We start from the raw sequence: 27,097 nt of genomic DNA, 5'->3' as shown, positions 1-27,097 counted from the left end.
ATGCTTGGTTTACATTGCTTTGCACTCTTTTATTTTTTTTTTTTAAATCCAAGGAAATCCAATGACTTACCAAGTCTACTTGGCATGTAAGAGGGCTACAACAAAAATGTCTGCACTCACAAGTGGGCTTGCTGCTGCACCTGGCTATACCTGCCACCTGGGGAATGGCCCTGCCACATGGCCAAATCCGGGCATCCGGCTGATGGGGGAAACGGGGACTTCTCAGTGGCTGGGGACGAGCGCAACATCTACACCAGGAGCTGACAGGAGATGGGCCTGTGGGAAAGCGGCCCTGGGGAAGCCGCATCCAGAGTACTGTGTCCAGTTCTGGGCTCCCCAGTTCAAGAAGGACAGGGAACTACTGGAGACAGTCCAGCGGAGGGCTACAAAGATGATCAAGGGACTGGAGCACCTCTCTTATGAGGAAAGGCTGAGAGACCTGGGTCTGTTCAGCCTGGAGAAGAGAAGACTGAGAGGGGATCTCATCAATGCTTATCAATATCTAAAGGGTGGGTGTCAAGAGGATGGGGTCAGGGTCTTCTCAGTGGTGCCCGGTGACAGGACAAGGGCCAACAGGCACAATCCGGAACACAGGAAATCCAATCTCAACACGAGGAGAAACTTCCTTACTTTGAGGGTGGCAGAGCACTGGAACAGGCTGCCCAGAGAGGTGGTGGAGTCTCCATGTCTGGAGATGCTCAAAACCCGCCTGGACGCGTTCCTGTGCAACCTGCTCTGGGTGACCCTGCTGTGGCGGGGGGGTTGGACTAGATGATCTCCAGAGGTCCCTTCCAACCCCTGCCGTTCTGTGATTCTGTGAAAGGCGGGGAGCAGGGCCGGGGGCGAGCGGCCGCCTGAGGGAGATGGCGGCGGGGAGGCGCCGTCCGCTGGGGCAGTCCCGGCCGCTCCCCCACGCCCCTCGCCCGCTCGCGCCGGTGTGACCGTTGGTGTGACCGTTACGCGGCGGCACCGCCTCCCCGCCGGGTCCCCTCCCTCCTCTCGCTGCCGGAAGGCGGCGCGGAGACACGGCGGTTGCGGGCAGCCCCCGGCCCGAGATCGAACCTAACCCAACCCAACCGAGTCGCCGCGCCATGCCGGCCGCCGCCCCGCCGCCCCTCCACCCCGCGGCGGGCTCCTGCTGTCCCTACGGCCACTGCGCCGGTGAGTGACCCCTTCCCTCGACCCCCGAGCCCCACCGCCGCCCCCCGTGCCCGGCAGGGTGGGCGGTTGCGGGGGACATTTTGGGAGGAGGGGGGGTCTCCGGCGGCGAAACTTCTTCCTCGGGTCTTTGGCGTGTCCGTGGGGTTGCGGTGAGCGGTGCGGGGGCGGGGGGGGGGGGGAAGATGTCGGGGGCGTTTGGGCTTGAAATGGGGACTTGAGAGGCGACGGGGGAGGGAGCGGTTCCCGCTTGGCGGTGGGGTTGAGGTGACCGCAAGGAAGGCTTGTAAAAAACAGGGGGTCCCCGAAGGTGCGAAGTTGGGGCGGCTATTCCACCGTCCTCCTTCAAGTGTATTTTTGATTAAGGAAGACCCCCGACACCCCACTCCCCCCCCCCCGCCATGTTCCCCCCGCTTTGTATCACAGTGGAAACTAATGAAGTTACGGGGCTCTGAGCAACCTTGTCCAGCGGCAGGTGTCCCTGCCCAGGGCAGGGGGCTTGGAACTAGATGATCTTTAAGGTCCCTTCCAACTCTTAACCATTCTATGGTTCTGTGAAGTTGGATTCACTGCACAGGCTTTGGGAAGCAGAGCAAGAGGCTGCTGCCACACGGAGGGCAGGTCTGTGCTGCTTGCCGCAGGGGTGCTGGGGGTCAGGCTGCCTGTCCTCCCTTTTCCCAGGCTGAGGGACCACCTCAGCAGCCGTGCGAGGTACGGGAGCGAGCTTTGGAGTCCCAGTGTGAAGTCTGTGTTGACTGTTCCGAAAGGCGTGCACAGTGTCGCCTGTAAAAATCAAAGATGAGAAGTAACTTGCACTCTTGATTGTCGGTGTGAGTGTAGTTCACTTGGAACGCGTGCTCGTGGGCTGCTCAGAGAGCACCGATGCTCTGCAAAAAAAAAAGTAAACAGTACGCGATATAAAGATTTTAAGCTCTTGTGCACAACTGTATGTTAAAAGACACTTAAGGATGGTGAATTTTCCTTCAGCTGGGGAATTGCTACGGCTGGAGCTACCCGGGTTCCAGGCAGAACCTCAGAAGGGTGGGGAGGGCTGTTTTGTCTGATGAGGATGCTGTGACATATGGGAGCCAAACCTCTCTGGGGAAGAATGCTGGTTGTGCCCTTGTTACCCCTGACTTCTGTAGTTATATTGGTTGTGTTTACTCCTATCTAATAACAGGACAGATATTTATAGGAAAACTATTCCATAACTTTTCACTGCGCAGTGTTATTTTCTGGCTTCCTCAGGGGACATTTAGTGCACAGCGTCAGCAGGACTGGACGGGCCACTGCTTTGAGCTAAAGGAACAGTTTTCAGGTTATGAGACATTGTATCTGGAAACAACCCCATAAACCAAAACTTTTGCTACGGCTGTGTACTGAAGTATTTCCTTTTTCAAATAAACAAACAACCCCTTTGCAACAAATATATTCTGGCTTCTTCCTCTGAGCATTTAGACTGCAAACGATATTGTGTGAGGGGATAATCTGAGTTTATCACCAAACCTGGCAGTTCATCACGTATGCTTTTGCTACGAGCTTTATATAGAACTGAAAATTTACATATATGCGTGTTTGCATGCCAGTTTGCCTTCCCACTTCCTTGTCTCCTTTTTCTTTCGTCCCCCTTTTTCCTTTTCATGCTTCTTGTGTTTTTTATATAGTCTATATGCAGTTTTGACTCTTTGAAATGTTAAGAACCAGCACAGAGTCCCCAAACAGTCAGCAAGTGAAGCCAAGCTTATGAAACATATTACAGCTACTTGAAGCAGTAGAAGTTTGTAGTTACTGTAGCAACTCTGTCATGCTCTTCTCAAAAGGTGGCTGCATTTTATATCTCAGGAAGCTGAACTGTGGCTTTCTGGATAAAATTGATCCTGCAGAGTTAGAGTATCTTTCTTACAGTGTAATGAGTGATGATCTCCTGAAATGGCATGACTCTTTCTATGAAAATTTTTGTAGGATGTTAGGACGCGTCAGCTGAGAGCTAGCTTTTGGTAAATCTCCATCTGTAGTTCATTAACCTGAATTGGTTAATTGGACTTAAAACTGTCAGCAAAGGTGAGATAACTTGAATTTAATTCAAGATATTGGCAGCTGTTCAAGCCTCTGAATTTGAGCTGTGCTAAAGTTATCTTGTCTTTATTGTTTTTTTTATACTCAAGTTAATTACCTTGGGCACGAGAACCTGAGTTTTGAATGTGTCTTTATCTGGTAGTGTCACTATATGCTTTGTATCTGTCTGCACTGCTGTTTTTTCTAGTCATGATCTGCAGAGCTTCACAATTTTGGCATATGCGGGACTTTCAGCATGTGGTGACTAAGGGAAGTTGTGTGGGATTCATTTCCCCATTTCTAAGATTACTTAGCTTAGTTTATTTTCTGCAGAAACATCTATAGTTTTGTAGAAATCGGGGAAGCTGGTGGTCCTTCTTTCTTTTCCAACAGCTCTAGGGCAAATTGACTTCGTTTCTGTTACTGCTTTTCCTCTTTTCCTTTGACTTGATGATTCCTAAACATTTAACAACATTTGAAATCAGCGTTCTATAGATTTTCTTGTAAATATAATTAGCATCAGAACATTATGGTGACTTTAGCAGCCTCAGATCTGATCCAGATCTTACTGAACGTAATGCGAATCTTTTAATTAGCTTCAGTGCAACTTGGATCAGAGCTGAAAATGTAGTAGTTGAAAGAGGTGAATGTGACACTTCTCGTCTTAGCGGTATATTATTTTCCAGGTTTTTCTCATTTTCAGGGTATGGGGTCTGTCGTTTTTGAGTGTTCACCTGATACTGGAAACAGTGGGAAAAAAAAAAAAAAAAAAAAGGAGGGGGAGCTACTGCCTCATTTGGTTCTAATGTAAATTTGGAGTTTTGGTCATTTCATCTTACCTAGCAGTAGTTTGCCTTCACTGCAAATGAAAGTCAGGCATGTTTACCATCTTCCCTTTGTTGCCAGTATAGTTTACTCAGTCTCATTATTGTAAGAATTCAAAACAATTATTTATGTCATGTATTCTTAGAAGAAGCTCTCAGTAATCATTCTGAAAACATCAGCTCTCACTTAATCAGCATTGCTAGCCTGTGCAAATACTCCAATTTTTTAGTTTTCTTGTCACCCCAAATAATATAGTTAGTGGAAATGCTGAGAAATGTCTGGTGCTTTGAAAATCCTGATCTTTCTGCTTGTCATCATGCTTTTAAGTCTAATTAGCACTGGCTTAGAGTTTTCCCTGAGAAACCCATTTTCTTTTATAAGTTCTGCAAAACAATTTATTTTGCAATGTTGACTTGAATATATGAGTCTCTTCTGAAAAAGTGGTCCTGTAATAATGGGGTTGGGAATTCTACATTTATATGTGAATTAACCTCTCTTAAATGCGCTAAATTTCCAAAGAAAACTTTTGGGTAATTGCCCCTTTTGCAAACCAGATGGAGAATTAGACTCTGGCTGGGACTTTCCTTTAGTTATGCAACAAAGTTATTGGTAGTAAAGGGTCTGGAAGCCTAATTAAACCCTTGGTGATACCTCTGCAAGCTCTCTTACTTTCACTGGGTTTGTTCAGTTGCAACCTATTAGTCATCATGTTGAGATTTAGGAAGCAATGCAAATAAAATCTCCCACAAGAAGAATCAGAATCCTGCTCCTTTGACTTTGACTGAGGCAATGTTGGCTAACAGGAGTAAAAAATGAAAGCTTACTTTGTGATGAGACATGAATAATTAATTTGAAATATATGGTAGTTCAGGAGTCAAGAGCATCAACATGAAAGTGAAACTCCCTGTACACTGATCCTTGAGAAACACACAGAGGGTTTTGCCAGATGGATCCTGGCAAATATCGCAGTTGTGTAAGATGTTTTTGTTTTCCTCTGTCAGTTCTGTCCCTTTCCTGAAAGATTCTTGATGGAAGGTCCTGGACTCCAGAGCTCACTTCCCTGGTTACTGGTACAGACCCTAAAGCTGTCAAAGTGCAGAAAGCAGCCATGGCTGTTCCCGATAAAATACACAGCCTGTCATCTTTGAAAGAAATGAAATAAATGAGCAGTTTCATAATACTCTTTTTTTGGTTTTATGCAGGGTAAGAACTTAAACTGAGCCTCACACCTCCAAAGGCACTGATTCATTTCACGTGCAGTCTTACGTTTCACTTAGTCTTTACAGATTATGCATTTGTATACTTCTTTAAAGGGCTTTCTTTATGCTTGCTTTTTAATTTGCCACCCTTAAAATGTCAAAAAGAAGATAATGAAAGTGGGGTTCTGCTCTTACAAAAAAAAAAAAAAAAGTAAAAATGATGGCACTTGTGACTCATTATCAGACTACATGAAATTTTTACCTTCATCTGCTGCTCTGGGGGTGATTCAGCTCAGTTTAACACTAACACATGGCAATAGCCATCTGTGTTTGCTGTAAATATTTTAATTTTTAATTACAAATGGCTTGTTTTAGAAAGTCTTAAGCTGTACAGTGGGGTGGCTGTGGGCCTGCAGGGGAAAGAGGTGAGCGCCTGGGAAGGTAATTTTCGCCCAACCACTGTTGCCAGGTCAGAAAAGGGAGAGTAACACTGCCTTGCAGCAGTCTGGCACCTGCTGCTCCATCCTGGGGGAAGCTGGACAGGAGAGGGCCAGGGCAGGCTGCACAGGGGCTCTGAACATTTAGCAATGGAGAAGTGGGGGCAAAAAAAAAAAAAAAAGAGAGTCAAGGAAAACCCTGAGTTTATCTTCTTTGAAGAGAAAGAAGGAAGGGTGGCTGCTAAATGCAATTTATCCCTCGTGGTTCTCATACAGTAAATACGGTCACATGTTGGTGCATGCTGAGCCTCCTACATGCATTTCACTGCAGGATGGCACCCACACTGGGGCTGGGGGTGACACAGAGGCACCAGCCATCCCCAGAATGGAAAAATCCAGAGCTCATCTATCCATTGAGAGTGATCCAATGTGGGCATCCCTCAGCTGAAGTCCAGCCAGCTGCAAGTTTTCCACCCAGGTTGTCCCTCCAGACAGTCCTTCCTATCTTAGGAATGCCTTTGCTACAACATCTGCATGCCTTTTAGCTGCTCTGGTACTCTTTGCCCTCTAGGATCTCCCATAAACTCAGAGGTCTGTGTCCCAAAACTGGCAGTGAAAAAGGAGTGAAAGAAATGGGTAGGGAGAAGGAAGTAGAAAAAAGGAACCTCCTTTTTTCTTTCTAGAGTGAAAAACTGGGGAAGAATGAGAGTGGGAGTTTATGTGACTGAAAGATTTGGAGATTTCTGTTTTCCATTTTGCATGGCACAATGGATGTTTATTTTATTCTTAAAATAAAAAAGGTTTTAATCTTAAAATAAAAGCAGGTATGTTGAAGATATGGTGTATGATGCAAAATTTTGAAGTCATCTTGCCTGCCCTTATGAGGGAGGGGTACAAAGGTGAGCATCTCCCATATTCTTACACTCTAGGAGTAGCCTCTAAGAACACTTTCTTTCCTCGCAACTGACACTTTGGCACTCACTTAATGGGACCAGACATATTTGGCCGGGAGAAACTTTAGTTCTGTTGGTGACGTGTGGGACAGAAGGAACCCAACTTGACACACAGCTGAGTTTGCAGGGCTGACAGTTAAAGGAAAAATAATATTGCATGTGAATATAAGCATGCTTGATGTGAAATTGTGAAATATAATGAACTTGGAATCCCATCATCCTAATTTTATAAGACCTTTTAGGGCTAAAACTGTATATTTATGAGATATAGATATTATTCTCTCTGTTTTTTTTTTTTCTTTTTTGTAGATGAGCCCAAATTAGTTTTTCTTTGGTGGACTTAGAATACTGCCTGAGCTCCTGAGTGATTTTAGTTTTGTACAAATTGGGTTAGACTGGGTCAGTGATTGATGTCCATTACACTAGTACAAACTGGACACAGAAGTGCTGGCATGAGTATGACTGGAGATGCCATTAGGGTAGCAGAAATTAAACTGATTCCTTTTTTTTTTTTCCATAGTGACAGTATTAAAACTATTTTTGAAAGATTCCAGATGATAAATGGTATTTGTAATATTGAACATGGTTTTGTTTTCCTTCTGCACCAGTAGCAGGTAAGAATTTGTGCAAATACCGTGATGAGTTAATTTTTTTAATGTAATTTGAGTAAAATACACTTTGGTCTTCTGAAAATTCTTAGATTGTGCTTATTTTATTTGGTTTAGTTAACCATGGTTATAATGCCATATGATATTTTATTGCATGGTATATTTTATAACTGCCTTACCATCAAATGTATTCTGAACATGTACAATTTGTTCAGTGTATTTTACAAGGCCAGGTACTTCTAATCTAACATTATTCAGGTTACACAGTCAAGCCTTTATGACTATTGATTAGCAGTGCTGTCCCCTCAAACCCTGTTCCTGTGTGTTAAAATATAAACATTAGTTACACTATCAGATGCTGTGCTTTTTTTTTCCCCAGGGTCTCTGGCTCCATCAGTGAGTATGATGGACAAAGCTTACCTAATGAGGATCTACTTACTGTTTACCCTGGTTGTTCGTGCCTTTCACTGCATGCCTTCTGAACCCTGCTATTAATACAGGTTTATTAACTTGGGGGCTTTTCTGTCATGGTTATTGCTACAGCAACAAACATGGATTTAGCATCTCTGTGATACCTGTAAAGACGGGGCATGAACTGTATTCAGTGGGAGTCAAGGTGCAAAAAATAAAGTTAAAAGTACTTTAATTTGGAGAATAATGCAACTTGAGATGCCTAGGTCCCGAATTTTAGGATGATTTAGCATTGTCTGTGTTGTGTTATGTTACATTGTGTCTGAAGGACCTCTTCCAGTATATTATTTTGCAGGTGTGAGTACGGAACAGGTTTGTGGATCGGGTCTCAGGATATTGTTCTGGACACCAGAATGTAATCCTCTCTGAGAAATCTAGATTAAGTCGACTGCTTTGAAACGCTATGGAATTGGTTGAGAGAAAATCCAGTTTTTCAGGGCTTCACTGCTTTACACAGAGAAGCTATTCTTCCTGTATTCTTTCACTACACACTTTTCAGCTCTTCTAATTACAGAGGTTAAGGTCTCTATGGACAACAGATTTTTTTTATGGCACGGTCCTGATTCTGATTTATCTGTAAAAGAGGATCCACTGTATCATGGAGTAGACACAGGAAAAACTACCTTGTATGCAAGGAGGAAGTGAATTCAAGTCATGCTGACAACTTTAATTTTGTCCCATCTTAATGATGACCTTAGTAATGTTCTCTTAACATAGTCACATGTTCTTGTGCATGTAGTTTTTCCTGTTCTTTAAAAAAAATAAAAAAAATCAAGGTGAACTAATATGGTAAGTGACAACAAAAGCCAGGTAGAAGCTTTATGAAGAACTGCAAACAAGCAGACTGTGTGAGGACACTTCTGTTGCTGGCTGCCAATCCCATCCCTTTGCCTAAATTGATCATCCGACCTGACTTTCTGATTTGCTCTTATTCTCACCCCCACATTTTACTGCTTCCCTATTACATTCTCTGTCTGCTTTCACTGTGTCAGCAAAATTCATAGAAATTACTATCAGCCAGTATCAAAGTTCATAGGAATTGCTGTCAGACAGTATCTAACTATGGGCCCTATTTGCTTCATTCCCCAGTCTGTCCCAGTCCGTCTTATAACTTCTTTCCTCTTATCCTCCCAGTCCAATTCTTCACTAGGTTTCTTTTTACAGTGTCAGTGTCTGGCCCTGCTGTGCACTGGCTAGCTTCTGGACAGTGATACCAGGAGAGCAATGCCCCTTCCAGTTCCCTCTCCTATTGCCAGCCCTCCTCTTCTCCCTGCAAGTTCCTGCTACCTCTCCCTGCTCCTACTGTGTTGTGTCTGTCCTTGGCATTTCCCCAGTCAACATGCATTTTTAATCCCTTTGACATACCCTGTTCTATAAGAAATTTCTAATCCTGCCTCTTTGCTGGGCCAATTTGTCTTCCGTAACATGTGGGAGGACAGAGTGACCCCCTTCTCTCTAGTCCTGTTTGTCTCAGTACATGTTTGTCACAGGCTTAGTTTTCTTCGGTAGCAAAATCCCAGGGCTCCGTGTTTTTTCTTCCAGTCTCCCTTCTGACAAGCCATTTCCGGTCTCCTCTGTTCCCCTTATTGCCTCACAATCTCTGTGTGAGAAACCCAGCCACCTTCACTCAGTCTCAAACTTCTGATTCAACTGTTCGATGTCCACTTTTTCTTACTAATATTACTGTGTCTGCCTGATAGCTGGAGGGGTTTTTGAAAGTAGACAGACAGTGACATCCCACCAAAATGGCTTGCATGATACCTCTGAATGCCCCATTTTCAGATGTTCCTTTCCTTCGTGATCTGCTCTGTCTGCTTTTGTCTGAATTAAACAGCTTCAACCATGGGATTGCCTAGAGGACGGAGAGACAAACTCTTTTCAGTTCTGGTGCTTGACCCTCCTCTAGCAGTTATTAAAGTAGCTGTTACAGGGGAAAAGACATTTCTGAAGCTTGGCTTGAAGCGTGCTGAGGTCCTCAAGGTCCACCATACCTCTCAGCCATGAGAACCTTTGGAGCTTGCTCAGGCTGGAACTAGCAGGGACTATCCTGCTGCTTTTGACACTGTCTCAATCCAGTCCTTGTGAAATTAGTCTTTCTTGTTCTACTCAGGATTTTAACTGGTCAAAACTGACACAGTGTGACTGCCTTTCGTTGTTGCTGAAATAACCACCAGTTCTGACTCAAACAAAATCTCTGCCCTAAAATGCTACGAAGCATGGCAGGGGGGCAAGGATGAGCGGGAGGGAAGGAAAGAGAGGGTGCTACAGATAGAGCTTTTTAGAGGAAAAATTCACCAGTAACATCTCCAACAGTAAGGCTGTAAATAATGCCCATGTAAAATTTACTTGCTGTAAAAGGATGCCTGTGATCATATTTTGTTTCCGTGTAACTAATTTAGTACATTGAGGCTTGTCATACTACTGCCTTGGTCTTGGGCACTAACAGTGTGCACTAGCCCTGAAAATTGCAACATTTAATAATTTACAGCAAGAAGAGGAGATCAAGATGGCATACTTCTAGAGGACTCGGATTGCATCCTGGAGTCGACTGCTGATGCACACTGGTAACCTGTGTGTGAACTACTTACTGGGATGCTCTGAGTTAAAGGCCAGAGACATTCTACACCCTCAAGTGCCTTAAGATACTTGTCAATACTTAGACATGAATTGATGTTTTGGGTTCCAATTAAGATTAATGTTTTTCCCTATGGTCTTTGTTTTGCATGTCCTCAGCAGGAATTGTTGGGGCTTAAGGAAGAAACAGACATTTTTAATGCTGTTTTTTTTCCCTTCCCATTTGAAACAGTATTTTGTTTATGCTATATTGGGACCAATATAACAAAACGACTCCCAGAACCTCAGTTTCTGTCATGTGCAACTTCACCTGTGTGAAGAATGCTGCTAATGTTCTGGGGAGTTTTCAGGTTTGCTTTTGTAAGTGGAGGTAAGTGGAGGCTTTCATACTGATCCAAGACCCTCTAAAGAAATTGCAGGGCTTAAATATCACCATCGTATTCACAGAAAGTAATGGCATAACTAGATCCTATTTCAGCATTGCCTTCTGTTTTAAATTGTGTTGTAATACTCATTGTAAAAATTTAATTCCACTGCAACCTGTGACTTGATAGCAGAATTAGCTGCTGGGTAAACCATTCAGTTAATTACTGAAACTGTGATCTCAAGCAGGAGAGCCAAGAAGGAATGCAAGATGAGTGGAAATATTTTAATTAATGAACAAAATCTTAGAGACTAGTCAAGGGAAGCGACAAGTTTGAAGGACAAATGGCAGCAATAAATTTTTAATTGCAAGAATAGGTGGCCTCTGGCAAACCCCGTTACTCTGCTGTCGTAGGGAGTGTAGTCAGGCAATTCCTTAAAATATAGATTGGTTGAAGCTCTGTATACACACCTTATTCAGAGCTTAAGTCTTCTGAATTCACTTTATTTTACTCCAGGTCCAGAGTATGAGCCAAAACCTACAAGGAGAGGTCTTCTAGAGGAATTTTTGTGTTTTCCCCCCTACGCCTTTCCTTTCCCCAGTGGAATTGACTGTGACTGTCGCAACTGGTTTGTGAATTGGCTTTTAAAAACGAACCACAGAAGCTGTGCTCCCTGCAGCAACCATTTTCTTTTTAGGGAGCACTTGTGCACTGGTCAGTAGGTGCTAAGCTTCTTCCTGCTACCTGTTGGAGCCCCCAAATCCCTGTTTGTTCCACCCTCCCTGCTTCCTAGGGACTTGGTGTAATAGTTTACCCTACATAACCATCATGTCTTCATCATCTGGAGCTCTGTGTTGTTCTGCGAGTCCCAGTTTTCTTTACCCTGTGCCCACGTGTGCATTTTAGGTGGCACGTGTGGTGTCCGTGACCAGCCGTGCTGCCTTACCCCTGCCCTTCCACAGCAACAGTGCTCAGCAGTCTCCTTGGCATGCTGCTCCCCAGCAGTTTTCTGCCTTCCTCATCTTTTGCGTCATCCTATATATTGATACTTAGTGATATACGGGCATATATAGATGTGTTTATGGATAAAAATAGACAGATGCATGCATGCATCCATCCATATTAATGTTTATAAGAAAAATGTGTATTTGATAACCATTAGCTCTCAGTAAGACAGTAAAAGAAAAAAACACGTTTTATTCTCTGACTCATTGAAGTGTGTTCCTGATCCCACCTCCCTCTTCCTTCATCTCCCACTTGTATATAAATATGGAAACAAGATTTTGAAGCAATGTAAATTGTAGCTATAGGATTTGTGTATGTGTGTGACCTTTGAAGGCTTTCTAGAAATGCTTGTTACCGCTTTTAAGTGCATGCACTTTCCTGACAGATTGAGGCTTGCTTCATGTATATCAGTTAAAATAAATATAGTATAACTGGAAAATAACTGAAATTATGACTGAAATAGTTGTAACAGGCAATTGAAATTAATTTTTTATTTTATGTAACATATAGTCATTGTGACCACCACTTGGACAAAATTTGACACTTCCCATTTTCTCAGCGTTAGGAGATTACTTTAGGCATTGATTTAAGCATTCGTGTAACTTCCTTTATTGTCTTCTTGTTCCTAAAACGATTATATATTAACTTGTGGCTTGTGTCAAACTATTTTTGGCTAGAAATCAAGCTGGTTTAAAAATCACAAAAACACACTCCTGGATTGTTCTTAATAATTACATAAAACTGCTCTTATTCCATTAGTTATAGAATTTAAAAATATACTTGGTTTCTGTTTAATGCTTAGCCAATTTAGTGAAGAAAGAAACCATTATTGATGTTTGGGTAATTGAAACAATCAACAGTGCAGCCAGGCACTTAAAATGAATGGTTTGTAGAAAGGTGTGATAATAGCAGCATAGCTGGGAGAAACATAATCTGTGGGAAAAGTCATTATTAGTGCAGCATTATTTTTATGTTATACCAAGATTATAAGCAGTAAAAATGTCACACACTGTTCCCATAAGCAAGGTAATGCTTTGATGAGAGTGGGTATGCAAGAATCTGGAAATGTTGATTAAATTCAGAGCTTCGACAGTTCCTGGTAACCAACATGTTCTGGAGTTGATTTAGATTTCCGAGAACTATTATTATATCTGATTTTTTTTTTTTCTCCCATTAACAGTAGGCTTTATTCTGGGTGGAATGTAAATATCAGATTGCTGAATCTTTTGCTATCACTAGCACGTATGTAGTCATCTTTTGATAACAAGAGATCATCCTTAAAAAGCAGAATGAAGACAGAAATAACTTGTACAACCACCAAGCATTAGTCACACGTAGCTCTTATATAATGCTTATGTCTTCAATCAGCGTGCTGGCAGCTGGGCTTCTTTGTGATATTTATTTGGAAAAGAAGTATTTATCTCATTTGGCAGAGGAAGAAAATGAAGCCAAGAGTCAAGGGGTGTGCTGGGGGACACACAGCACTCTAGCTGGTGAGAGTATTATAACTAAGAAGTGTCCGTCATCCTACATCGAACAAAGACAACGGCAGAGTGGAGGTCTGTAGCTCTGTGTTTTCCCCACTCAACCCCTGGCCTTTTGGATACGCTGTTTTTGAGGCAGAGCGAGTGAATTCTGCAGCAACTGTTGTAGTTTTCCCTTTTGTTTGTTGTTCTAGGCGAGGAGGTGTATATCCTCTTCACTCTATTATGCCTTGATGAAGAGCACAAATAAAAACACATACTTTGAAATACTGAAAACAGCTTTTCATCAGTTGAAAACCAAAATGTAGTAGGCTTAAGCTTGCCAGAACTCTTGAAGGGATGTGTGTTAAGCCTAGCACCAAGAGGAACGCTCATACGTGCAGATTATCCTTTGTGGATTTGCCCACTGTGCTGTGGCTATGTAATCATAGTAATGTATGAAAATGGTGAGATTCTCTGGCAGATAAGCCATTTGTGTATGGGAATTTCCTTGTAATGTTTCGGTAATCGTTCTGGCTGCTTTCTTTCATCTTGGCCCTCTTAGTTCATACATATTGAATGTTTGTTCCCAACTGCACTGAACTATTAAGTGGAGTTGGAAGCACACTGTGATCTCATTCTGAAAGTTTATTTCTTGAGGTGGAAAAGAATTGCATTGTAATGAAATTTTTATCTTAGTTAAGTACAAGAAATTAGAGTACTTTAAGGGGACATTTTTATTCTTATCTTATTGTTGTGTTTACAGACAGCTTGGTCTGTCCATAACCACGTGTTATGTTTTCAGTTCTTTTCAGAATTACTCGTAACAAATGGTGCTGTTTTCTTTGGTTGGTGTTCTAAGATGAAATATTGGAGGGAAAATTGTTAATGCCCCTAGAGGATATTCAGGACTTTGTGTGATTTTACATAATTTTTAGAATAAAAAAGTCAAAATAAAATACCGGAAAACCAGGACTCCAATTACCAAACAAAACTAAGATGTCCTTTCTTTAAGGGAAAAAAATTAAATTACGTTACTATTAAATGTACCATAAAATTTCTGTAAAATTACAGCAAATGTAATGCTTTTTGAAAAGAAACTCATTTACTTAATTTGTTATAGAAGTCTAGAAACTAAATGAATGGTGCAGGGAAAGTGAAGAGGAGGTAATTATTTATAAGAATATAAGGCTGCGCACGCATAGTCATCTGGTAGCAATTTTAAAGTAGATGTAATTAGTTTCTTTTATTTCATGCAGTGTAATTGTGGAACTTCTTGCCACAGGGTTTACAGAGGCCAAAATTGTAATTGGGGTCAGAAAGGAATTGAGTGTGGTCATGGTAGGTAGATTCATAAGAGAATGCTAAACAATCTGATGCACTTTTGGCACAAGTAACACCACTTTTTTTAGGATTTCTGGAAGATGGGAGGATTTAGGAGAAGGATCTATTTGTTTCCGATATTATTATGTTTTTTATAGTGTTTCTCTGTCACAAAGTGCATTTACATTTTCTCACAAACTTGAAAGTGTTTGTAGTTGCATGTATGTGGAGTTATTCCTTAGTGGCAGTTAAAGTTCTATGTAAGCAGTGAATGCACCTACCCTTACTCTCTGAGGTCACATACACTGATATGTAGAAAACTATCACTCAGAAAGATCTGACGATGCAAAATGAATAATATGCCTACTCTTTGTTTCCTTTAGGATGCCGAGGCTTGTTTGACCATTCATCACACAATGCAAGTTCAAAAGTAAAAGAGAGGAAATTACAAGGGACTTGTCCTCCTGTTGGTCGTGGAAACTATGGAAAACCATGTTTGAGTGAAAGCAGTCATAGGTCCCCATGTTTTAATCCCCGGAATGGTTTTCACACGATACATTCAGAGCACAGTCCTGTGAAGCCAAGGATTATTACAGTGGTGAAACCTGGCGGACGCACACTCAGAAGGATAACCTTGCTTCTCAACAGGAGATCGGTCCAGACCTTTGAACAGCTGATGGCTGACATTTCAGAAGCTCTGGGATTTCCACGCTGGAAGAATGACCGTGTGAGAAAGCTTTACAATCTGAGAGGCAGAGAAATACGAAGCGTTTCTGACTTCTTCAGGGAAGGCGATGCATTCATAGCTATGGGGAGGGAGCCCCTCACTTTGAAGAACCTGGAAGTGGTATTACAAGAACTTTATCCTGAAAATCCTTATGCTGCCAGTGCTGCCATTCAGCAGAATGAGGAACAGTCCCAAAAACTGAAGAGCAGACTGTATGACAAGGCTTCAAAAGTGGACAGTGGCTTTGATGAGACAGAAATTACCAAGAACTGTGGCGATGGCATGTCTCCCAAACTGGTAGCTGGACATGAAGGAAAAAGTCAAGCCAAGACAAAGCAAGAGGAAAAAATGAAAACCAAAAAAAAGTGGACTAGAGAGAGCTGGGGTGGAGAGCAAGGAGTGAAGCCTTCTAGAAAAACACGAGAAAGTGAGAGGTACCTTAACCACGAGAGGAGTACCGAGGAGGGATTAGAAGAGGCTTCAGAGGAGGTGGTGAGGTGTGAGAAGTGTGCACAGGAAAGGCAGGCCAGACAAAAATTACAAAGGGAGAGGCAGGCTGAGGCCTCATTTGAGAACAGAGACCTGAACACAGGCGCATGTCAGAGGTACCATGTAGAAAGAAATACAAAAATCAGGAATTGCCGAAAATCTTCAGAAACTTGTCTGGAAGGTGAAGAAGTTGGTTGGAAAGATAATGGCTGTAGGAGGACGTGGAAGTCCCTACATAGGAATATTAATGAAGGGCTGGAGAAGCAAAAAAGGAACATTGAGAAGGAAAGGGATGTGGAGAAACATGAAAACCATGGGAAGGAAGTAGTGAAAATCAAGAAGAACGGTGTGGAAGGGCTGCAGCTAACTCATGAAGCAAAGGAAGAGAACGGAAGTAGCTGCATAATGAACCAAAGTGGTTGGCTAAAGAGAGACACTCCAAGGGATGCTGAGAAACCATCTAAGGTTTCCACCCATAGGGAGGGCAGAGAGGGACAAAGGGCTAAAGAGGAGGGTGCCAGAAGAGAGGGAAATATCACACATAGAGAGTGTGACATGACGCGGCGAGAAAGAACAGGGGAGCGCAGAGTGACTAAAGAAGAGAACAAGGCTCAGGGATTGGAAAACATAAGCCGGAGGCACACCATTAAAACCAGAACTGATGTGGAAAAACACTATGAGATTGGCAGAACTATTGGAGATGGGAACTTTGCAGTGGTGAAGGAATGTCGCCATTGTGACTCCAATCAGATCTATGCCATGAAAATTGTTGATAAATCGAAGCTGAAGGGGAAAGAGGACATGATGGAAAGTGAAATTCTAATCATTAGGAGTCTCTCTCACCCCAATATAGTAAGCTTAATTGAAGTCTATGAGACAGAAGCTGAGATCTACCTAATCCTAGAGTATGTCCCAGGAGGGGACTTATTTGATGCAATCATAGAAAGTGTAAAGTTCACGGAGCATGACGCTGCTGTCATGATCACTGACTTGTGTGAAGCGCTGGTTTATATTCACAGCAAGAATATTGTCCACAGGGACCTCAAACCGGAGAATCTTTTGGTAAGTATTGGCAAACACCTTGCATATGTGCAGGAGCTGAATTTTTTTTTTTTTTTTTCATTTTAGTTATGGATCTTGGAATATTTTTAAGCAAATACTGTGCGGAGATAACGTGTTGTGGCAGGACTGTATGGAGAAATGGATACGATTTTGAAGTGAAATTACCGTTAACAGTTTACTTCATGTAGATCTGCTGTGCATTGCAGAAAGCAGTGCTTGCAGATAGAAATTCAAATAAAAATTACCTGGCTTTCAGGGGTAGGGAGCATTTGTATTTTTCTGGAAATCACACCTGTTACTTAGCATCTGACTTACAGGTATACAAGGATCAATTTTATTTGCATGAAGCATGCACTGAATCATAAGGCGTCTTCCTTGCAGACCAAAATTTATTAAAACTGCTAATTTAGTTTATTTATTTGGTGGACTTTTTGTCCACTGCAGTCACACATCCTGCACACTGCTGTGCTAGTCCTCTACTGTAGTGATTTCTATCTTGTGACAATTTTATTTTCTTAGGAGCAGAAGTATGATGCAGTTGATTGAAATAATCTGACAGTAAAATGTGAGTGTTTTGATGAAATACAGCAGTAAAATCAGCTCAAATACTAACTTCATGCCAAAGAGAAAAGTTATTTTTTCCATCACATTTCTGAGGCTACATTCTTTGCATCCAGCACTGAAGTCAATACAGTTACTCACATGTGTGAATATGCACAGAAATGTTTGCAGTATTGACTCTTTTCAAGACACCCATTGTAGAACAGTAGCAGTGAGCAACTCTCCCTTGCTACTAGTATGTTAGACTCTTTACTAGGGTTTCAAATTTCCTGATAGATAAATACCAAATATTTGCCAGTCTCTAGCAAATTTGATCTGCTGGTGGAAGATCATAGTTAGCCAGAAAAAAGGTAATAGATGATTTAGTCCTACATGCCATTTGGTTCTTTAAGGGAATTAACATTGGGAAGAAATCAGTGTGGTTTTCTGGAGAACAGTAGCAGTGTAACCTGTAGGACATGCAGAGGTTGAACAAGGCTGGACCTGAATGAACGGTTTGCTCCCAAACCTTTTGACTAACCAGTAGCATCTATACTAGGTCTTGCTATGCATCCTGCTTCACCTGGTGAAAATCCTTAGTATGTGGTCTGTATGTACAAAAAAAAAAAAAAAAAAAAGAAAAAAAGAAAAAGGTGGTGAGTGCAAGTAGCTGGAAGAAATAAGCTTGCAGGCCCTGCCTTTATGCCTCATTTTGCCATTAGAACAAAAGTTCACTTAGAACTGCAGGGCTTTTTCCAGAAGCTGATTTTCCATTATGAACCAGGCTCTGCTCCTTCCTATTTGTTGAAAATAAGCTAGTGCATGTGGAACACCTGAGACCAGATCCTTCATTTCCCTCTGTAATATGTAAGCATTGCAGTGATGCAGGTAAGCAAAGAGAGGTAAGATACAGGTCTGTTCTGGTTGGTTTCACATTTAGTTCACAGCACTGCAAAACAGAGATTGCTGGGCAGCGGCAAGGTTGTGTAGCACTGAAATAATCACGTTGCCCTTTCTGACAGTCAGAAAATATTTTTCAAGAACAGACTGGCCCCCAGGCTGTAGGTATTTTGTCATATGAGAACAGTGTTACCCAAACACTATGGGAAGGAAAATTGTACCTGTTCCAGTTTCACCTTGGTGCTAATTGTCTGTGAACACCTGTATTAGATATCATTTACATAAAGCATTCTTTTGAAAAGTTAGTCTGTTCAACAAGCCAAATGAGTTTATAAGCTCTTGATAGTGATAAATAGCTCAGGTTCTATCTAATTAGCATTCCTGTAAACACAGGCCACTTGACCAAGATTCTGGCTTTTCTGACTCTCTGATGTGCTGCCCCTTACTCCTCAGAGTGACTGGAGCAGTAGCAGCAGAGTAGGAAGGAGAGCTGCCACTAATCTTAACATCAGCCAGAGCTGAATGATAAGAAACAGTACTGAAGCAAATTTCATGGGTTCATCTGCTGCTGGTGGGCCAGGGGCTGGGGGCAGCCTTCTGGAGAGGAAGCACAGTGCTGGAAATGCTGGTATCCTGCAGGGATGTCCTTGGTTGTGGGATACCTCTTGCTTCACTTCAGATTCCTACACTGCAGATGTTTGTCTGAGTTTGTCTCCTTAGACTTTCTTTGTACACAGAGGACAGAAATAGGTATGTACGTTTAGGCTCTTGATTTGTTTATCCTACATTGGGATGGTCTTCTGGTCAGGTGAATCTTGTCCTTCCTTGTTCTTGTCAACAGTTTTGTCCCTAACCCTTTCCAGCAAATGGGAAATGGAAGAGAAAAGATCCTTGGTCTGTTTTACTGAGGAAATGTGTTTGCCTACAGTAAACCTGCTTTCTGTGAGAATCTAACCCTGTTCCTAATGACTTTTGAACGTGCTGGCTAATTCCCATCAGAGCTGACAGAGAAGCAGCAAAGTGGGGAAAAATATATTTCCACAAGTTTCACAAAAATAAACAGCTGGGGAAAGAAGGAAAACTGATTCTGTCCCTATGGAGGAAAAGATGGAAATATACTTTGTGGGTGGTGAATTGTAAAATTATTGACACAGGAGAGAGCTGGAAACCTGGTTTAATTATTAGTTCACTGCAGTACTGTTCTTCTTATGGAACTGTTCTCTAGTTATAAACTTCTGTAACAGTCCACCATCATCCTTTTTTTGTTTCCTCCCCTCCCTCTTTCACTAATGTGCCTGCCCACAATGATCAGACTCCTTGCAGCATAGCTGTGAGGCAGAATGGTGGTGACTTGTGCTACAAAAGCAAAATCTGTTTGACAGCTGCTCTGACTCCCTCCTGTCTGCCAACAGAGTCACCTCATCTAGGACTAGGTGTTCAGCAAGAAAACCTTTGCTACTAAGGATGAGCAGTGTTGTGCGTTTGGTCCCACAAAAGAACTCAGTCACTTCTTTAATGCTACTTGGAAGAGCTGACAGGGTTTTTAGCTAAGGGACTGTTTAATTCTACAGGTGCTGGCATTTCTTGAGTTATGAGTGAGAAATTAATTTCAAAGCGTAGTGGTGTTTTTCCAGTTTATAGCTGTAAAAGACAAAAAGTCACCTCCTTTCCCCCTTTTAGGGGAAAGGGGGAGGGTTGTATTTGTGATTGTACACTTCCCAAACATGCTAACATGCTAATTATTTAACTCAACTTCATAAATAATTTCAGTGTTATAGCTTTTTATGCATTTGAGCTTTCCCCCACCACCACCTTTTTCTCTCTCTCAAGTTTTCATATATGTATGAGAACTACAAGTATAGCCTTTCCATCCTTTAACTTTGCTTTTGTGACACTGTTTGCATATACACAAAACATTGTCAGAGGTTTCCGAGTGCATTTGAGTTAAAATGCCATTTAACTGCATACCCATCAAGAGCTTTCAGTGCGATAAACCTACATAGGGAATTTTCTGTAAGGTTTTTCAGAGATTCTTCTAACTAGCAGCAAGGGATGTCTGAAATTCAGATGTGTAAACAGTACATTTTCTTTAGCACTGTTTCTAATATACAAAACTTTCCATGGGCTAGCTTGCTTTCATGTTGTCTATGAGAAGAACCTGTGCTACCATATATATGTGTGTCTGTATGAGAAATATTAATGCTATAAATCATCATCTTAAACACCCTGATGGATTTCACAAGGTGAAAACAAACAGGAGCATGAAGTACTGGGAATCATCAACAGACAGGAAAAAAGGAAAAGATCAATTTATCCCTTCTTTGAAGGTGAACTTGGCTTTGTATTACTGTATTATAATCTTCTGGATGTATGGCTGGGATGACTAGAAATTGTCAGACAATATTCTAATATCCTCCTGTGGCATCTGTGTTTGAGAGAATAGTGAGCAATTCTGGCTGCCTTTAGTCCAAGACAACCAGATACTGGCTTCCCTTGCAGTTGAAGGACTAAGTAGTTGTATGGCCTAAATTGATTGTCCATAGAAAGTACACTGAATACTGGTCTTCGTTATCTTAATTAACTCTATGGGCAGGTAAGACAAGGCAACGCTTTTAAATAGACTTTTGGAACCATTCTTTGTAGTCTTGAATGCAGAAACAGTAACAGCCGTCTTTTAGGTGTCACAGTAAGGCTAATACGTTCATTTCATGTTACCATTTTTCCTTTGTTCTCACCATTTCAGAAAGCATATACTGTAGATGTCAGAGTCTAGATTTCTCTGGGGCATGTTGTACATTTCTGCGATACTGCTGTGAGTAAGTAGTCTGGCTTCAAGAAGAAATAAAAGCAACCTGAGAAGCTTTTGTTTCTACAGTGAAGCATATTTGCATGCTCAAGGTGATGCCAGGTGGTGGAAGGGTAGACTGGAGAGTATGAAGTTGGGGTTGAAGAGAATGCTCACTCTGTCCAAGCTGACTTTGAGTTGTTCTGAGCATAGTGTTAGTGAAGATGCTGAGGAGTTCTGGACGGAGGTTTTCAGGCATGCTGACAGGTTACACGCTGTCTTTGAAATGATTGTCACAAAGCTGTGAAAATATACCCACAGTGCATGCTGTTCTACCTGTTCGACTGTCAAGTGAAATGAAAGCTCACTGGCTTTTTCCTGGACGAACAGATGGTGCAGTGTTGCCACCTTGTGCTGTGATGAGAGATTAGGAGTCTGGCATCCTGATAAAAGAAACAGTACAACAGTGGGTATTTTACAAAGCAAGACATTTCCTGCTGATTTTAAGATTGGGATTAAGACCAGTGTGTTCTCCTCTCCACCTCCCTGCTGGTTTCTAAAAATGTATATAAACATTTCGGTATTATTTGTACAGTAGCATGCAGGGCATTAGTTGAAATTTTCTTTTGTAATTTTTAAAGCTGTATTTATAAAATAGGAAAATGTATTCATGCTCGTATTTTCATAGTACATATAAAATTGAGCATTTCAATTGTGAATTTTTGTAGCATTCCACCACTATTGCCCCTATTGTTAGAATGTAAATCCTGTGGATAGACGCTGCTCTAGAAAGTGTTACCTTTGTAATTTATTTTTCATTTTTGCCAGCTGTTGTGTGCACAGTGTATCATGTCAAAAAATCATCATGAAGTTGACTAATGTAATAGAGAAAATGGCTACAGCAGTTTAGCTTCCTGCTGCAGAAGTTTGGACGGCATGGGTGTAGTAAACTTTATTTTCAGTTTCATACTAAAAATATTTTGTCTTAGAAAAACATAAAAAACCCAAAATGTTTTGCTTAATCAAAACTGAAAGAGTGTTTATATTTTCTATAAAAAAGAAAAAAAGAGATTAGTAGGCTATAACGTATGGTTTTGTAATACAGTATTTTTTCTTAAAAAAAAAAAAAAAACACCAAACCTTTTTGCTTAACCAAAATTGGATGAGTGCTTACAGTTTCTACAAAGATGATGAACAGAGATTAGTCAGCTGTAACGTAGGAGAGCAAATTTTGTCCCATTAGTTGTCTTGTAATAGAGACCATCTTGAATTTTTGGCTTTCTTAAGCACTGCCTGATAGCAAAGTATGAGGTGTTAAAGCGTGGAGTGTACCTGTCGCATCATATTCCAGTTTATCCGTTCAAAACCTGACTCCACATTTCTTTGCCTTTCTTGTAGACATTTTAACTGCTGATCTGTTCCCCATAATTGTAAAGACAGACAATTTTTAATTTAAAGGAAATTCATTACATTTTTTGCCTCTTAAACAATACTTGAATATCAGTCACCAGTATTAAGAATACTGATGTGTTTAATTGTACTGCTGCATTCTTCATGACTTGACCTTTGAATATTTTCTTAATAATGTTTCATTAACCGCATTACAAAATAATGCTAAAGACCCATGCATACAAAATTAGAATGGGAAGAAGTGCTTTGATTACTTTCCAGGTGAATGTAGGAGATGGGAACTGCTGAAAAGACCCATTTAGGAGAATGTTCTGCATGGATCTATTTCTCCAACTACTCACATTGCTATGTGATGACTATGACTCATTTATTTTCAGGGCAGCAGGTAGAGTAGCAGAGTAATTTGCAAAGAAAATAAAGGTTATGTGTGTTTATTGTGGTTTGTTTTTTTTTTTTTGTTAGACTGGTATGATGGTCCTGTGCTTTTTAAGTGACACTGTAAAGTCAGTAGCTTACCTGGGAATATCACATTTAAGCATAAAGATGCCCACAGCGTTCTTCATTACTTTCCCAGGGGAAAAGAGGAATTTACTTCCCTAAGAGGAAATAGTAACATTTCATTGACTCTCGGTTATTTTTTTGTCTTCCTCCTTTTCATTTCTTGGAAATTATAGTGTGCCAGAGTTTGTAGAGCAGAGTTTTCTGTTTCCATTATTGGTGTTCTCTTCAATATGTGCAGCATCTTAGTATATGGGGGGGGGGGAAAAACCAACGACTTTCTGAATACTGTTTATCAAAATACTGTTTCCATTTCATGTTGCTTTACTCGAAGGCACTATTATTAGAACTTCTTCTTGTTATTATTACTTCCTTCCTTTATCTTTTGCTCTCTTAAAATGCATGTGGACTAAATATATGTATTTTTCATTGAGTATAGGTTCAGCATAATTCAGATAAATCTACTACACTGAAACTAGCAGATTTTGGCCTTGCAAAGCAGGTTACGAAACCCATATTTACTGTCTGTGGAACACCAACGTATGTTGCCCCCGAAATACTTGCTGAGAAGGGTGAGTGTATATATTTATAATCTGTGGTAAATCATACAATTATTCTGAACTTTCTAATTGTGAAAATATTCCAGAATGTTTCAACCTACTGATATGTCTTTACAGGGTAGGAGCTTGGCTACCAGTGTAATCTGTGAAAGGAAAGGAAACCTTTAACTTTTGACAAACACAAGTGTGGCATCAGTCATGCTTGCATTATTAATGTCTATGGTAATATAACACTGATTTACAAGGAGCCAAGCCATAAAATATCATAGATGGTAATTGCTGAAGTGGGGAAATGAGCAAAAGTTCATGTTTCAACCTGAGGGTAGTCAACCCCATTTCATGACTGTAACCCAAACAACTTTCCAAGGCCCCTAATGATGCAAAAATATTGTGAACATGTATGTTAAACTTATGTAACAAGCTAAAACATATTTCACATCAGAAGAAATTTTGGAGATTTCATATCCAAAAAGATTCAGTCCTGGAAAGGAGTCAGTTTTGTTTATGACTCAAGCAAAGCTATTTCTGGTTTTTGTTCTGTGGAGCTGGGTCGCACATCTCCACTTATATCCAATTTCAGTGGAAACTTGGCACTCTCCTAATGCTTTTTCGAAGGGAATCTGAGGAGGATTATTTTAGAAATATATGCTCTGTTTTCTCAATTAGTCTCGAATTGACACTGGCCTTGTGAGACAGTGTTTGTGAAACACGGTGAAGAAGAGAGGCACTTTGTGAGAGCTGTAGTTATTAACAGGCAGAGCAGCTCAGTGTATAAGCGTGCTGTACCAGCCACTTATTCTTCTGCTGAATTAATCTTTTTAAGAAACTGAGCAGAGCTTCTGTGTTTCTTGGAAAATACAGTTCCCTACCAGTTGTGAGTTTTCTCTCTAAAACAGGACTTTTGGTTTGTCTTTTTTTCCTTAGGCTATGGACTTGAAGTAGATATGTGGGCAGCTGGTGTGATCCTTTACATTCTGCTCTGTGGTTTCCCCCCTTTTCGCAGTCAGGATCGTGATCAAGAAGAGCTGTTTCAGATCATACAGCTGGGTCACTATGAGTTCCTTTCCCCATACTGGGACAATATTTCTGCAGGTAAGATTCAGCACGTATAGCAGATCTGAGAAGTGAAGAACTTCCGTTTTGTTCAGGACAGTGAGCTCAATGAACTTGGGGGTGTCTTACAGGTCTCTTTTTTGTGATTCCGTGTTTGCTTTAAATGTGAATTTAGTCCTCTGGTGGTATCAATGGCTGTGAATCAGAATATTAGGTCTGATTGATTTAATGGATTGCTCCCTTTCTGAGGCAAGAGCAAGGATTTTCCTCACCTTGCTTACATGAATTATCCCTGTAGAAAAATGTAACAAAATAATCTCCAGGGTTATGTTAGATTGTAAAGATGTACGCAAAAACCTCAAAAGCTGAGAATGAAATCCTTGCTCTGCAGAACATAGTGTGGATTTTCTATTGAGATCAATGGGGTCTGCACATAGTAGTTTTTACCTTCTTGCAGGCTAGTACAAGTGTCTTTTGTGCACTCTTCAGAATTAGAAACTCTAAAACCCCTCTCTCCCTATACAGTCTTTCAAAGAACATGCTCAAGAGCATTCCACGACTTTTTATGCTACTTGAGGTATGAGATACCCAATGCTAATTCCCGTGAATCTGAACACCTAGACTGGTGCCTTCAGCGTGCTTTCAAGATTAAATTCCCTTCACTTTCTCTTTTCTTTCTGAATGGGAGAATGATACCAGTAAAAAATATGCTGGAGATTTAACATCTCCTGTTACTAGTTCTAAACTCAGTTGTTAGAATATCTTCTGGGGATAGTCACAAAAGTCATTATGGTACAACTAATAAGAAAAAATAAGAAGGACGTTTCATGTAGGAATAACTGTCAGCAACATCACGTCACTGTTCTTTTCCCCTCTTTCCTTTTTGTTCTTTCACAATAGCAGCAAAAGACCTCATAACCAGGCTGTTGATAGTGGATCCCCAGAAGCGCTACACAGCACGACAAGTCCTTCAGCACCCTTGGATCAGAACAGCTGGAAAAACTAACAGCAGAAATTTGCAGAGGGAAGTGACAATAAATATTGAGCGTCATTTCCGGGCCCAGCGCCGAAAGGAAGTTGCAGATGAGGACACATGAAATCCCTTCAAGCTCATTTAGTCGTCTTTTTATTGATTAGCAAATTGTTTAAGTTTTCTTTTCTAAATGATTGGGACTTTAGTGTATAGCTGTTGCTGGCCATTGCCATGCTTTTTTTTTTTTATAATTTTTTTTATTCTGAGATTCTGAAGAAAGACAGAGATCAAACTTGCATCCATCTCCCTCTGATGTTACTTGGGAGTCTGTCTGTTTACAGCAGAGGGGACTAGATATTTCCTGGAAGGTATCTATTATTTTTGTTTAAATACCAATTTGGGCTATTACACTACAAAACGTGTATCTTTTAGGTGACAGATGTTTGCTTCTGTGGCTGACATGAGTGACGACTGTGAAATGCTTTCTCTTGTCTTTTTTTGTATGATACCTTCCAGGAGTTTTGTGTTTATAATATTTTCAAAATTACTGTCTGCGTACACATCCTGCACTAATTCTCTAAACTGTCTTTTCACCAATTCTTGCTAGCAGTGGAGAAGGTGAAGGAATAAAAAAAAAAAAGTAAATATATTCTTTAGCTGTAGGATATGTTAAATAAGAAGCAAGACACTATTTATTAAGTTGTGAGGGAAGAAAAACTCTTATAGACTAAATCAGATATTTTATGATATCTCCCTTGGCAACATCTTTCATGGGATGCTCTCATGGACAGGGCAATAGACTGTACAATGTTTAACTATGGTAGTGCTGTGTAGTATAGTTCTTCTGGGAAGTAGGAAGCTAAGCAATTCTAAGGGAACTTTGGTTCTTTTCCCAAAGGTGCACTTACGGAATGATAACCCAAGTGGTTTTTCATTCTAATTTTTTTCTTAGGAGCCATCCACATGCATCTGTGACTCTTCAGTGCTCATGGAGAAGAGAGGGCTGGGAAGCTGCTTTTGTGACTTAAGTTAACGCTTACCTTCATGGTCCCCCTTTCATCATCTTCACAGCTGAATTGCTTTTATGCACTTTTTCAGTGTAGTTTAACAATTTTTTGGCTTGGTTTGTTTTTTTTGCCCTGTTCCCTTCCCTGGGGACTCTTTCTCCTTACTTCCATGAGAATGGCCAATGGGATAAAATTACATTAAAATTCAACTTGGGGGAAAAACAACAACTTGTTGGCTATGGAAGGGTCTCCCAGGGGAGGTGTCAGATGCTTCATTGCATATGTTTTTTATGATTTGATTGGATGCAGTTTTAAAGAAATCCTGGGGGGGGAAAATACAGGCCTGAGGAGGGCCGTGACCTAGAACAGCTTTTGAATCTCAGAATTTTTGGTTAACTAATCAAATCTAAAAAGCACTTGAGTTGTCTGTTTTATAATGCTTTGTCCATGACTTCCATGTGCTAGCAAATAATATTGATGTTAAAATATCAGTGGTATTAGCATTGAATTCATAGCTTGTAGAAATGAATTGAGGGTATTTTACAATTGCAGAGCGGCTGCTCTGCCTATGTATTTAATAATGAGAAATGTCTGAAGCATTTCAGAATCAGTAGAACATTTTCATAATTAAATGAACCAGAGTGTCCTTTTTGGTGA

General features: G+C 41.0%; 1 protein-coding gene across 1 annotated transcript; it reads left to right on the top strand.

The window, feature by feature from the left end:
* The first annotated feature begins 1,010 nt into the window (after nucleotides 1-1,010).
* On the top strand, nucleotides 1,011-27,097 carry DCLK3 (doublecortin like kinase 3). The gene is made up of 5 exons (XM_063325484.1): nucleotides 1,011-1,161; nucleotides 14,820-16,714; nucleotides 23,287-23,419; nucleotides 24,332-24,499; nucleotides 25,361-27,097. Exons 1-5 carry the CDS (start codon nucleotides 1,092-1,094, stop codon nucleotides 25,555-25,557), a joined length of 2,463 nt encoding a protein of 820 aa, XP_063181554.1. The 5' UTR covers nucleotides 1,011-1,091; the 3' UTR covers nucleotides 25,558-27,097.

The sequence above is a fragment of the Chroicocephalus ridibundus genome, chromosome 2 (assembly GCF_963924245.1).
Source record: "Chroicocephalus ridibundus chromosome 2, bChrRid1.1, whole genome shotgun sequence".
In the NCBI taxonomy this organism is placed as follows: domain Eukaryota; kingdom Metazoa; phylum Chordata; class Aves; order Charadriiformes; family Laridae; genus Chroicocephalus; species Chroicocephalus ridibundus.
Note: the sequence above shows the minus strand (reverse complement) of the source record. Positions and strands in the feature narration are given on the sequence as shown.